General features: G+C 38.8%; 1 protein-coding gene across 5 annotated transcripts in view; it reads right to left on the minus strand.

The window, feature by feature from the left end:
* Window positions 1-3,493: 3,493 nt before the first annotated feature.
* STX12 (syntaxin 12) overlaps window positions 3,494-14,725 on the minus strand; it is a 33,822-nt gene continuing 22,590 nt past the window's right edge. For 3 of the 5 annotated variants that reach the window (XM_033839895.2, XM_033839898.2, XM_073793446.1), the window contains 5 exons: window positions 11,882-11,925; window positions 10,462-10,567; window positions 7,166-7,238; window positions 6,026-6,108; window positions 3,494-4,725 (listed from right to left, as the gene is read on the minus strand). In XM_033839895.2, the coding sequence (XP_033695786.1) occupies window positions 4,633-4,725; window positions 6,026-6,108; window positions 7,166-7,238; window positions 10,462-10,567; window positions 11,882-11,925 (399 nt within the window). In that variant the 3' untranslated portion in view covers window positions 3,494-4,632. Of the gene's footprint in view, window positions 4,726-5,815; window positions 5,887-6,025; window positions 6,109-7,165; window positions 7,239-10,461; window positions 10,568-11,881; window positions 11,926-14,725 lie in introns of all 5 variants that reach the window. The other 2 variants (XM_073793442.1, XM_073793449.1) reach the window with 2 other exon arrangements.

Raw genomic sequence — 14,725 nt, forward strand, 5'->3', positions numbered from 1 at the left:
GGGAATTCCCTCAGATCACTTATCCCACAAACTGGTTAATATCCTACTTTCCAGCTTTGTGATTCCAAAAATAGACTAGGCTGATAGCTCTAAACTTGGTTTCAGGAAACCAGGCTATAGCTTCCTCCTTTGAGCACAAGGACTTGATTCTTAAGAAAGAATTAAATAGTTTCATTTGAGTGTAACAGAAAGGAGCAAGGTGCTTGTATCTACAGAGTTGTGTGGGCCTTTAAGGTCCCATGCCCTTTCCAGGCATGAAGAGGTATTGAAGCCATGTCTAACTATCAGGGACCTAATACCATCTTATGTCAGCTTTGCCTTTCAATTTCTCAGCTTCTGTGGGTGGTCTATTATTTAATCCCTTATAATGCTGAATGTACACCCAAGAAACCTAAGCTATATTCTTACCCTTATAATGTTTTATTCCTTGGCCATGTTCCCTGTTTCCAGCATAGCTGATATTCACACTGACCTCTGATGTAATGGCACCTTACACTTTCCTGGGCCTTATAAAGCAAAATGCTCTTTGGGCACCAATGATGTCAATAGAGATCAGCAAACTGGAGGACAGCAGTCTAGGACATGAACCTTTTGAAATGTAAAGACTGATGGGCTAGCTGCCTTTGGATTTTGGTATCTCAACAAAGACATTAATTTCTTAGACTTTGAGACTTCCTTAGAATAGAATCTAAAGACATAAGGAGCATATTGATATCAAAAACCTTCTTAGAACATCTTTTATATATGAGTGATCAAATGGAGACACTGAAAAAATTGTGTGTTTGTGTAGAGATGGTACAGCAGGAGACTTCATTTAGCAGGGTGGTGAATGAAAAGTTTACAAGGTGCCAACAAAAGAAAAGATATTCATGAAAACTGAATAGAAATTGCCACTACTCCGCATTGTTAAAGCTTCATGAAAGACGTGGTGAGCAGGATAGTTTGTATCAGTGATGAATGGAGACAGTGTATAGTGTCTAAAGGTGTGGTTTTGAAGTCTGTGTGCTTGAGATCAAATCCTGGCTCCACTGCTCCTAAACTGTGTGCCCTTGGCCAGGTCACTTACTTACTATGCCTCGGTTTCCTAATCCATAAAAAGAGGGCGAGAAAAATATATCTCCTCGATAGTTTTGTGAGTGTAAGATGATAAATGTAAAACATTCAGCATAGTAAATTGCTTGTAGTGAGGGCTCCAGTATTACCCCACAAATGACCATTCACATACAGAGTACTTCCTCAAGCCTCTAAATTCCTGCAGTGTACTGCCATTCCTGGCCTCAGCTTCTTCAGTTGTAAAGCGATGCAGCTAGTCTATAGATGAGTGGTTCAGATATTCGAGATGTCATGGACCAGGGGAAAATAAGTATTATAGGGGTGTCAACTTTTATTTTGCCAACTGAGATTTTTAAATGAAGACTGTCACCTAACATCACCACCTTTTCATAATTTTTTTAAAAAGTGAGAAGGCCATTAGCTCAGATTCAAAGATGGTACTTTAAAAAGCCCACTATGTTATTTTTCTCATTTCTCCATGGACTGTAAAAACTTGGTCCTTAATCAGAGTCCCACATTAAAAATTCTATTATTTCAAGTTTATCTTTTAAAAATTAAGTAGTATATTGTTAATCAAATTTCATTTTGGATACGTATTAAAATGAACTACTCAGTTGGCCTAAAAGCAGGATCAAGGGTTGGAATTAAAACCTTTCAAGCTATTTCCTGGCTAAATGGAGATTCTAAAGTAGTAGATGTAATTCATAGTACTGGAAAGCAATACTGAAAAATTCCTTGAAACCTAGGGATACGCTAAGCATGCTTAGAAAAGGGAGGAAGCAGATTTCTAGCCCTAGGAAACAGGATAGAATGAAATCTGAGTGAGGTTCTGGTCTGCATTTAGTGACCAAAAGCAAAAGCTTCATTCCGATGACTGAGAACTGCCCCTGAACAAAAGAAGGGGGAAAAACCCAAAAAACAAAAACACTGAATGGAGGAGGCTCGGTATGTTTTAGTTTGCACTGACTGAAGCATGATTTCATTTTGGTATTTTTTCCCCAGTGGTGCAAGGCAGTGTATCACCACCCCTTAACAAAACAAAACAAAACCTACCCAGGGAGCATTGGTCTAGCAGCTAGCAAGTTCTTGTTCTGGAACATTCGCAGAGGAAGTGGACAGCATGACACCTCTACTTTACCCTATACTACAGTACTACTGTTTTAATTCACTTGAAGAGAAAACATTCTATAAAGAAAGGAGAAAGAAAGAGAAAAGGAAAGGAATACAGAGACAAACATACAGTTGGTATGTTCAGACCACATCCCTATGGTCTTTATAATCAAAGAATTTTACAGCTTTAAGAGAACTACTGAGGAAACTAGGGGCCTATGCGTTAAATAACTTGTCCAAATACCTACAGCAAGTTAATGACAGAGCTAAGATTCCCCAGGCCTTCTGTACCCCAGTCTAGTTTCTGACCTCCAAACCAATGGTTTTCAACCATGGTTATACCTGAGAATTATCTGGAGCTTTTAGAAGTCTCTATACCCAGGCTATAACCCAAACTAACTAAATTAGAATCTTGTGGCACGGTCACCTAGGTATCAGTATTTTTTTAGTTTCTAATGTGAAGCCATGGTTAAGAGCCACTGCCCTAAACCATGGTGCCCTAAAGGTGGACAAAGCACAGTCAAGGAGGATTCTGTGAACAGGTTTGTTAGGACCACTTAGCAGAACCTCTTGGTGACTACTACAAATTCCAGGCCATTGAAATTCTAGGCCAAGGTCATATTTGCTACCCATGACTACTATTACCACCACCATTGGATAACACAGAACAGAACTATGGTGGCTTCATTTTACCCAAACTGAAAGGTTTCGTGTTTTTTTTGTTGTTTGTTTGGTATTTTTTTACAGTCAAGACTTTTTTCTTGCCTGGAATGTTACAAATGATGTATTCAAGTCCAACCATAATTTAGAGCTGAAGGGGCAGTGATCGTATAACCAAGGAATTACCTCTGAAGCTGCTGCTTGGGCCACTTGATGCCCCAATAGCTCTATCCTGTTCCTCAAGGAAAGGACCTATTCCACCCCTAAACCAATCCTCACCTGATCTCCAGTCTTCTTGCAGGTCTCAATTTTTCTCTGGACAGCACATTACCCAATATCTACTGCATTAGGATATTAACTCATAAAAACTTACTACAAAAGCTTTTCAAGTGTTTATTTGTCTTATGTGGGTGGAATGCTGCAAGAGTGCAAAGAAACTTATGCATTTAGCCCTGTTTCCCTGCTGTTCACATTAGTTTAGTAAAAGAAGATTAAGTAACATTAAAGGGAATGGAAGAAATAAGTATAAATATATCCAGGGTAGTGAGATCCTCTGATTCACTAAAGGATGAACTGAAATCGTCGGCCCAATTCACATTTATGTGAGAGCCTAGAGAAATTACTTTCCCTTTAACTTCCCTACACTTGTGAAAAAGGGGAGTGGACAACATTTATGTTACAAGACAGCAATCTTTTATTGAAACATTTTTTGTCTAAAACTATGCATGGAGAGATTAATCTCTTGTTCATAAATTAGGATAAATCTAACATCACTATTCCAAACCAGTATTATTTACAAAAAAGAACCTTTGCTTTATCGCCAGGTTCACAGGACTAAATTTTAAACCAACTTCAGTCTAGCTTTTAAAATCTTCCTGCCATCAAATGCCCAGCAAACCTTATTAGGGTAGGGGGCAGCCTTTTGATGGCAACATTCATCATTTACCAGGAATGCAGAACCACAACTGAGCAACAACAACAAAAGATTAAATCATTCCAAACAATTCCTATTTGCTCTCCAGAAGAACGCTTTGTCTAATTCTCCCCTTCTATACAGACAGGTGGGAGAGGAACCCCACAGAGAATCATAATGTTAATTAAATGAAACTCTTCAAAAAGTGAACAAGATCATTTAGTGTATATATGGATGAATTGCAGTCGATGACACTAGCAGATAATAAACTTAAACCCAGATTAACACACACCCCAACAGCTGACCAGCTCAAATAGTTACTTCTCATTTAATCTGGATCACCTGTGCAATTTTTTATTCTCTAGTTAAATACATTGCCAAAACCTTCCAAAGCATATAGGGGGCAGGCTTCTTAGAAATTCAAACAAATATTAAATAATAAAAATTGCTGGCTTATTATACAGTTTCTGACAGACTCCAATATGCTGGGTGACAGAAAGTAATTCTATCTCAGTTGCTAGTAAAAAGGTAAATCTTGTATGTACATAGAAAGACAATTATTACAAGACTATAGTGTTACCTACCAAAACAAGAATATCTAGAATGTAATTTTCAGTAAACACTTGGGACGAAGGGCAATCAGAGTATAAGAGAAAGCAAAATCCACATAAATTAATTCTTAATTTGAGAAATCAATAAAATGTATACATAAATTGATAAATACTGTCTCCACAGGTCACTAATTCCAAGGACTAGTTAGTAGTTAGTTTCTAACTAAATTATTACAGGACATTCTGGTGTATTCTGTCTTCTTGTGATCAGTTTGTTCTGGCAAGACTCCAGCAAGCACTTGCCCTTGAAAACAGCTCAGCAGGAGAAGGCTGGAGGCAATCACTTCATTTATTAACTAGCCACAAAATAAGTCCCAAGATTACAATAATCACTGACAGGACAAGCACCAGGATACAGATCTTCTTGCGAGATTTTTTCTGAGGAGAGAAATATGTAAAGAAGACACTCATGAAACAAGTAAAAAATGTTTCAGTCTAAGACCCCAAGAGTGCTTCATCAATCTGCCTCCTGGTAATTCAAAATTAACTCTATCCATGTATGACTATGCGGACACCTTCTCAAAAATCTCAAATTACCAGTGCTAGGCAGCAGCGCAAGTTCTAATTCCAGGCTCCCAAATACAATTTTGCAAAGGAACTGTTTATACCTATGTTGCTAGGCATTATTTGCAATAAAATAAGTTATCCGTACATGTGTATTTTAATAAAGGTTTTATACCTAGTATAAAATTTTGTTCACTGTAAAAAATACACACGAGCAGAAGAGAAAATAATCACCCACAGATAATAAAACAGTTGACATTTTGATTGTATTTCCTTCTGATCTTTTATCCATGCATATTGTTATCTGACATAATTGGGACCATATTGTATGATGTTTGATGTTTTTATCACTTAATATTTTAGCATAAAAATTTTGATATTATAAACTCTTCATAAACATCTCTTTTAATTCCCACATAACATTGAGTGGATGTATATAATTTACTTAATTGTTCCTTTACTGTTGGATATTAAAGTCATCATTCAGTTTTAAAGGGAAACACTATTATTAAATATGAATTTCTTTAAGAACAGTCCCAGGTGAAATACAGCTATCTTAGGAACATGTAACTGACTGAATGCTATTTATTTCTAAAAAGCCATGCAACACCAAATTGAGGAGAAATGAGGGGACCTCATTCACAATATTTGTAAACTGAGGTAAAGACCCAAATAAAAGTCATAAAACTAGGGTTTCAACTCATATGTAGAAAAATATCACTTTACAGAAAGTGGAACGATTAACCCCTATTTATTCATACGAAATAACCCCAAAATGATAAGCCCCTATTAATTCATAAATAGCTGTCGGAGTTGATTCTTTGTCCATCCTCTGTGGCAAAGGTCAACATAAACCATCTGCAAAGTTCTACTTTGTACCTATTACTATCCTAATTGAAACAAACTTCAGCTGTTTAGGTTATAAACGTAGCCTTATACCAGATTAGGTATCATGCTAGCTTACGTGGTTAGCTTTGCAGCTAAGAGGCTTCTATGTCAGTTTATTCAAAGTTTGATGCCTTTTTGTAGATCTCTCTGCAAAGAAAAATACTAAAAATGGAGCTGGGACTGCAATTATGACTACCTGTCTCCAGCTTAAGTCTAAGCAAAAGGCTGCAGCTTGCTCTCAAAAAGTCTACAGCACACAGTGACTTTCTTTAGTACCTGCTTTTACCTGATAGTAAGCAGCTCGCTGTAACTGATCAGTGGCTCTTTCTACATGCACCTCTGAGCTTTCCACATTGGCTTCTATGCTGTCTGCAAAAAAGAAGGGCAGTGGATGTTTTACCACACTCAGATGTCTCAAGACTGCAAACTGAAGACAATTATGATGCTGTGGGTCCTGGTTCACCATCATCACTCCAACTATCCAGGCATGAAATCAAAAGTTACTAACTCCATAAGAGAATAGCCCTATTCTTTGGAAATAAATACTGGGGTGGAGGGTTATGAAGTATATAACTTACCCACAAATGGTTCAGAAAAAAATCAGGTATATACATAGAGTGAGAAAGAGTGAGTACAAATAAAAAGCAAGTGGGGTAGAACGTTAACAAGAGGTAAATCTGGGTAAAGTTTATAAAGGAGTTCCTTATTTTTTATTTATTTAATTTATTTATTTTTGGCTGTGTTGGGTCTTTGTTGCTGTGCACAGGCTTTTCCTAATTGTGGCGAGCGAGGGCTACTCTTCGTTGCACAAGCTTCTCACTGTGGTGGCTTCTCTTGCTGCGGAGCAGGGGCTCTAGGCGCGTGGGCTTCACTAGTTGTGGCTCATGGGCTCAGTAGTTGTGGCTCGCGGGCTCTAGAGCGCAGGTTCAGTAGTTGTGGCACACAGGCTTAGTTGCTCCACAGCACATGGGATCTTCCCAGACAAGGGCTCGAACCCATGTCCCCTGCATTGGCAGGCGGATTCTTAACCACTGAGCCACCAGTGAAGCCCAAGGAGTTCCTTATTATTTTCATTTTTGCAACTTTTTATAAACTTGAAACTATTTCCAAATAAAAAGCTTTAAAAAAAAGGGTTTCTAAGCCCATAGTTGTGCAAGTTTCTGGAGATAAAAACTGGGAAGCTGACAGCTAATATTTCCCTAAACAGCCAAAGACTTACCAAGAGGCTATGGCAAGTGAATGGAGCTGACTATTCACGGAAGCCTCATTTTAACTTACACATTTGACAACATAAGAAAATTGCTAAGAAAATGAATTTAATGATTTTTAAATGGTATTCCAAAATTCCTAAGACACATCTTACTGACTTCTTTGCACACAAATACTGTCAACTCACCTTCATGTTAAAGGTATCAGTAATACATACCAATGAGATCACCTTGGTCATGGATCATCATCGCCAAATCTTTAAATATCTGATTGACATCCAAAATATCAGCCTAAGGAACACAAAAAAACAATTAACATTAAGCAACATGTTAGAAGATTCATTTCCTCTACTTACCTAAAGTTTTGTCTAGTAACAACACATGTGTTTTTAAAGCTTATAAATCATGTTTTCTCCATGAACAGAAAATGAAAAATAGTTAATTATTAACATTTACTAAATGACTACTATGTGCCAAGTACTATACCAGGTAGGTAATTAAAAGCACAGTCTCTTGGAGCCTGTCAGCTACAGAGGACTGTTAATCCTCCAGTTTTGTTGTCCAACCTTAAATTAAGAACTTCTCTGGACCTCCCCTCTAAAATGTGGACAATGACAGTACCCATCTCATAGGGTTTTCAGAAGTACTAAATAAAAAGTTCTTAGAACTGTGAAATAACCACTTCATAAGGGTCAGCTATTATTAACTATTACTTAATTGGCCCTCATGACAACCCAATGAGACATGTATTATCCCCATTCTACAGAAGAGAAAATCACGGCTCAAAGAGGTTTAATGACTTGTCCCAAGGTCTCACAGCTAGCAAGTGGCAGAACTGAGAATTAAAAGTTCATGATCTTTTGTTACTATGCCTCCTTGATACTTGAATTAATCATTCAGTAACTCTATGAATTAAGTATCTTTGAGGATAATGAGGCTCAGAGAGGTTATGTAACTTGTCTAGTCATACAACTCGTCAGTGAGGAAACTAAGCATTGCAGCCAGGATTATATCCCTAAAGCCCACGCTCTTTCAAAGTGTACTGCCTCTCAGAATGCTATAATAAAAAATGATGTCTTCAAAGCAATGACTTCCTAATCATAACTTGCAAGAATAGTTCTTGCCAGAACCTCAATTACTTGCTAAGAGTCTACTATAGTTGGGAGAGTCTGCTAATTGCTGTGAATATAAAAGGGCTTAATAATAGCTAACGTGGGGGGGGGGGGGGCGGGCGGGGAGGGATCAGTATACAATAAGATAAATAACAAGAAAGGGTGTTACATGGTAAATGACTAATAAATGGTATAGGAAGTCTAGCAGAGGAGGAAGACTATGGCAGAAGACGTAGGACTTGAGTTGTGCCTTACAGCAAAAGAGAAGCCATATACACAGAAAGGTAACTGGGTTAAAGAACAAACAGCCCAGTTTGGCTATAACATAAGGTGTGATATTGTGATGCATAATAAGAAATATATATTTGGTCTTTGTCCCATTCCCAGCACAGAGCTTCTAAAAACCTTAGAATTTTCTAAGTGATAAAAGAGATAAAGATGTCTTTTTTTATTCATAACAAGCCCTTTTCAACCACTGCTAAGTTTATGTTAATGGCTTGACTTTTGGAAAACCAGTAAGGATGGGGGCTGGTTGCCAGGGGAACCAACTTGGTGATTAGATGGTTGGAACTTTCAGCCCCAATCCTGACCTCTGGGGAGGAGAGGAGGGCTCAAGGTTAAATCAACCACCAAGGGCCAATTATTTAATCAATCATGCTCATGCAACCACAGGGTTCAGAGAGCTTCTTGGGTGGTGAACACATGGAGATTTGGGGAGAGTGGTGCGCCTGGAGAGGGTATGGAAGCTCTGTACCCCTTCCCACATACTTTGCCCCATACATCTCTTCCATATGGCTGTTCCTGAGCTGTATCCTTTTATAATATACCGGTAATCTAGTGAGTAAACTGTTTTCTTGAGTTCTGTGAGCAGCTCTAGCAAATTAATCAAACCCAAGGACGGGGTCGTGAGAACCTCCAGTTTCCAGCCTGTCAGTCAGAAGCACAGGTGACGACCTGCATTTGGGAGTGGCATCTGAAGTCACAGGGAGGGGGGTCAGTCTTGTGGGATCTGAGGCTAACTCCAGGGAGATAGTGCCAGAATGGAGTTGAATTGTAGGACATCCCGATGGTGTGGCAGAACTGCTTGATGTGGGAATAAGCCCACACATCTAGGGGCCAGAAGTGTCAGAAGTGTAGTGTAACAGTAGAAGAGACACACAGGAGTGTGATGCTTCACCGTTAGAATGGGGTTTGTATGTTAGATGCAGGAAATGACTGGATATGAAAATCCAGCCCCGGCTAAGGAATTTGGCCTTAATTCTGTTGAATGAAGTGCCCATTACACTCCTGACATCTACTACATTACATTCTTCTCCTTAGCTCCATGTATCTCACTCTACTCCCTGCTATAACAGGATTTCTCATGTTAAAGAACCAAGTCAATGATTAGTAGCAATAGGTGAAACAGAGAAAAGACATGACATTTTTGAAGGTAATAATCAAACTTGAGGATGAGCTGTCCCATCAAAAAAACTGACACTGATGGGCTCTCGGGCAGTGGGGCTCAACCTCGATGCACATTGTAATCACCTGCGAAGTTTGTAAGGCGAAAAGTGTCCACGGCCAGGGCCTCTTGTGGATGTTTGCCCATTTTTAATCTACGAAAAATAGGCAAATTATATAGTCCAAACATAGTAATTGGTAGTGGAGGAGGAGAGCTGGGGAATTTTAAAAAAATCTCCAAGTGATTCTAAAGTGCAGTCATGGTTCAGAACGACTGCCACAGATGAAGGTCAAGGAGGAGCTCCAAGTTTCTCCTCTCTCAAGCCTCCCCTCCCCACTGCCCCCGGGGATGGCAGTTTTCTATCTCCATGGAGGAGAAAAGTACTCAGGTTTAAGGATATCTTACTGGTCACTGTGCAAGATTAAAGTTGGGAACTCAGGGAAGAGAGGCCTCGAGACCGCTCTCTCAACCCCCACCTCAAAAACTCTTCCTGTTTCTCTGACTCACTGACGTGATATCCAAAACTTGGGAGTGGACTTTGGGATACACAAAAATGGAGCAAACCTTTTTGGCCTATCTTTATTCTGGGCTGTTCAGACTAAGCAAAGGGCTCTCCATAGAGCCCTACCTAACCTAGAGGTTGGCATTGAGGTTTGGGGACAAAGTCTTAATGAGCAATAAAATATTTGTTGGCCTTGCTCTGTTCTCTATGCATAGTCTCATGGAGACCACATAAGATATAGTAACTGAGGAGAGGATTCGGGTATTCTCAGGTGCCATGGCCAATATCAACATAAGAGTAGTTCAAATTCACTGTGATTACACTGAGACATAATATGTCTCATTAGCCATACAACAACTCATTTCATCCTTTTTCATAATCACTGCGAGAAAAACCAAGTGAATTAAGAGACTGCATCTACATTGAGTTAAACAAAAAACATGACTTGGCTCTCACCTCCAGCTGCCGAATTGCCGTTTCCCTCTCTTTAATAAGTTCCAAATCCTGTTCAGTGATGGCCACCTCATCCTCCTGGCTCTGCATCTGGTTCCACTCCTCATGGCTGCAGGGAGACAAGCACACTAGTTGATTCCTCCTCTCTAAGGTGTGCATAAGACATACCTTCATCACCTCTGCTGCCAGCAGAGCCTGCCCAAAGACAGTACCAGGGCTCCAACTCCTCTGGTATCAATACAAGTGTCAGAGGCCACATTCTTCACATCCAGAGACAAAGAGTTGGTAATACCAAGAAAACAAAGTCTCAGCTTTCCTGGGCAAAACTAAGAGGAAGCAGAATTATAAGGGATGGGACTCCTTGCTGTTTCCCTTCAGGGGTACACTCTACAATCTTGCTAGGGCTTGCTAGACAGAAGTGGACAGAGGTTTGAAATCAACAAAGTACACTGGCCCATTCTCTCCCAGGGCACTCTCAAAGTGCAAGCTGTATTGGTATCTCAGATACTAGACAGGTGGAGGAGAGCAGGTTAAGTGACCAGTCAGTGCTTCACCAATTAGTCCGATAGAATCACACCCCCTGGTTTTCGAGAATCTCTTTGAGGTTATGCTTTAGGTTAAATGTCTCTTAACAGAAAGCCAAAGTAAAAAGCTAGTGAAATGTTATAACTCTTCTTTTCAGGTACCATATTTAAAAGAAACGCATACAACATCTTATACTAGAAATGTAACACTTTGAAAATTCAGTATGAAGCATTTTCCAACAGTACACATAAATCACAAATCATCTCCACAATATTTAAAGAATTTCCTCCATGTGCTGGAGATACAAAACTGAATAAGACAGCACCCCAGGCCTTTGAGGTGCTCACAGTATAGTGGGGGGGAGATAGATACATACCTATAAGAAAACATTTTATGTTCTCAACTAATACCATCAGTACATTTTTATGGAATTAGTTAATTCAGTTTGGAGAAGTTAAGAAAGGAGATGTTCTTCAGATACAAATTATTTGCTTCTTCTTTTAATACTCCTAGAAGGATGGGTTGCCTCCATTTTAGGGATGAGTAAACACAGACCCAAGAACTTTGAATAATTTAAATCTGAATTTGAGGTAAAATTATTTAGACCTCCGAATCCGTAGATTTGGGGGCTCATACTTATTCTTATTGAGCCACACCCTCTCCTCAACACATAGACATCAGAGATTTCTTGTAAGTTTTTTATTCACTTTGAAATTATTCCTTCCATAATTCAAAGATCTTGGAAAAGCCCACAGTTTTGACTTTTTTATTTGATGGATTATAAATTACCTACTCCAGGACTCCCTTTCTTTTTCCTCCTTTTTTCTCATTGATTTTTAAAATTAAAATTAAGTATAAAATCCCATCTCGATTCTCTACATTAGAATAATTCCTTTACCTGTCAAATGAGACGAGCTGCTCCTCTCTTTGCCTCTCCTCCACCTAGAAAGCAGATGGTATTATTGCTGCTGTTATCCAGAAACATGTCACAGACACACACACACACACACACACACACACAAAATGGCTTCCTTTAGCTACAGTATAAAGAAGTAACATCCCTTGGCTCCAACAGACTCTGTAAGATGACACAGGGCTCTGGCAATCTGACTGGACCAGGAAATGGGTGTGAAGTAGTTGAAAGCAAATCTGCATTCCAATTTGGATTCAGAACAGAAACCATAATAAGTAGGACGGAGAAAACATGGATAGGAGAAAGGAATAAAAATTAATAATAATGATAACCTATCTTAAAATTTGGAGGCAGGTGGATTAAGGGAAGGAGTTGAAAATTTGCTAGGAAACAAATTTTCAGAATATGTGAAGATTTTTTTAAATGGACATTTAAAGCATATTAGGTACTAAAGTGGCAAACTGACTTAAAAAAATCAGTCTAATTATGTATTACTTTTGTAATTTAACAACCAAGAAAAAATGTTAAAAGAGCAATCTTTTCCTATTTTTAAAAAGCCGTCCCTTTTTATGATAACAATAATTAAAAAGATAAGCAAAATAAAGAAAATTTCAAAATTCTTCCCACCCAGAGGAACACTGTGGGTTTTTTTAAAAAACATTTTTACTCTTTCCCCATATCAAGAAACAAAACAAGGGCTTCCCTGGTGGCACAGTGGTTAAGAATCTGCCTGCCAAGGCAGGGGACACGTGTTTGAGCCCTGGTCCAGGAAGATCCCACATGCTGCGGAGCAACTAAGCCCGTGCGCCACAACTACTGAGCCTGAGCTCTAGAGCCCACAAGCCACAACTACTGAGCCTGTGTGCCACAACTACTGAAGCCCGCACGCCTAGAGCCCATGCTCCGCAACAAGAGAAGGCACCGCAATGAGAAGCCTGTGCACAGCAATGAAGAGTTGCCCCCACTCGCCACAATGAGAGAAAGCCCACGCGCAGCAACAAAGACCCAATGCAGCCAAAAATAAATAAATTTAATAAATTTAAAAAAAAAAGAAACAGAACACTGCTAGTGTCCTAAAGCCTACCTATGTGCCCTCCTCCAGTTACAACCACCTCCCTCTCCTTTAGAGTAACCATCATCCTGACTTTGTGATCATCATTTTCTTGTATTTTTTATGTTTTTTAAAATTAATTAATGTATTTATTTATTTTTGGTTGCCTTGGGTCTTCGTTGCTGTGCAACGAGCTTTCTCTAGCTGCGGCGAGCAGGAGCTATTCTTCATTGCAGCGCGCGGGCTTCTCATTGCAGTGACTTCTCTTGTTGCAAAGCATGGGCGCTAGGCACGTAGGCTTCAGTAGTTGCGGTTCACGGGCTCTAGAGAGCAGGCTCAGTAGTTGTGCGCATGGGTTTAGTTGCTCCGCAGCATGTGGGATCTTCCCGGACCAGGACTCGAACCCGTGTTCCCTTCATTGGCAGGTGGATTCTTAACCACTGCACCACCAGGGAAGCCCTATCTCTTCTACTGTTAATTGACATTTGGATGTTTCCGATTTTTGAGTACTACAAATAATGCTGCTATGAACATTCCTGTACATATACCCTGGTACAGACTTACAGTGTTCTCTAGCATAGAACTGCTGGGTCATAAGGTGTGCATGTGTTCTGAAGTTGCAGCCAGAATGTTTTCCAGTGGTTGTTCCAACTCATACTACCACTGGCCAGATAGGAAAGTTCCTGTGCATCATATCCATGGCAACAACCCTCCTTGTTCACAGAATTTAAAATTTCTGCCTTTTTTTTTTTCTGCCCTTATTTTGGACATGAAATAGTATCTCAGGGTGGTTTTAATCTGTAATTCCATGACTACTAAAAATGGTCCATTTGACCATTATTCAAAGCAATACTAAGATGTTATTTGCTTTTTTCACTGTGTTGACAAAAACAAAGGTGGACAAAACTACCACTTGCACTTTAACACAAATCAAGGCAGTGGCACCAAACCATACTAGTTTTCTATTCTTTATCACCACACATAGGGGGATAAAAGCCAGTTCGTCCTTAATGAAGCCATTAAATGTATTAATTAACTAAATCTCAGTACATGTCTCGTTTTTTTTTTTTAGTACGTCTTTTTAATATTCTGTATGATGAAATGGGAAGTATACATAAAGCCCTCCTGCTACAAACAGCAATACGATGTTTGTCTCCAGGAAAAGCACTTGTGTAATTGAGTTGCTGGGTGAACTAGCTACTTTTTTTAGGGAATAGCATTTTTACTTATTCAATATAGTTTATACTTATATATAAAACTTTTAAAATATATAAACTTTTAATACAATTTGTGTATATATATATACACATATATATTATACACAAACATATATTATATATGATATATATAAAAGAATAACTAACAATCTATGGTTACTCAGATGGGTATTCAAAAGACAAGGTCTTCAAGATAAACAATGTGAGCCTGTCACTTCAAGGAAAATAATGCACAGTGTTTGTTGCCAGTGATAAAAATCTAGCTTTCAAATAGAAAAAAAAAAAAGAATTCTGGAAAACTTGTATCTACTGCTTGTGAACTTGAGAGATTCTCAATATTTAAAGACTTTTCTGGTCAAGCTGAAGATAATACATGATTTTTTGATATTGTAAAATGAAATATATCAACATTTAGAAGACCTGCATAAGTCAGGGAACCAATATTTTCCAAATGATAAATACATGATGTTATAAAAATCATACACGGATAAAAGATCCAATAAAAGCATAAGACAGACCAAGATTTTAATGCGTCAGAGTATGAACAAGTCATTGACAATG

This window comes from Tursiops truncatus, chromosome 1 (assembly GCF_011762595.2).
Source record: "Tursiops truncatus isolate mTurTru1 chromosome 1, mTurTru1.mat.Y, whole genome shotgun sequence".
NCBI classification, from domain to species: Eukaryota; Metazoa; Chordata; class Mammalia; order Artiodactyla; family Delphinidae; genus Tursiops; species Tursiops truncatus.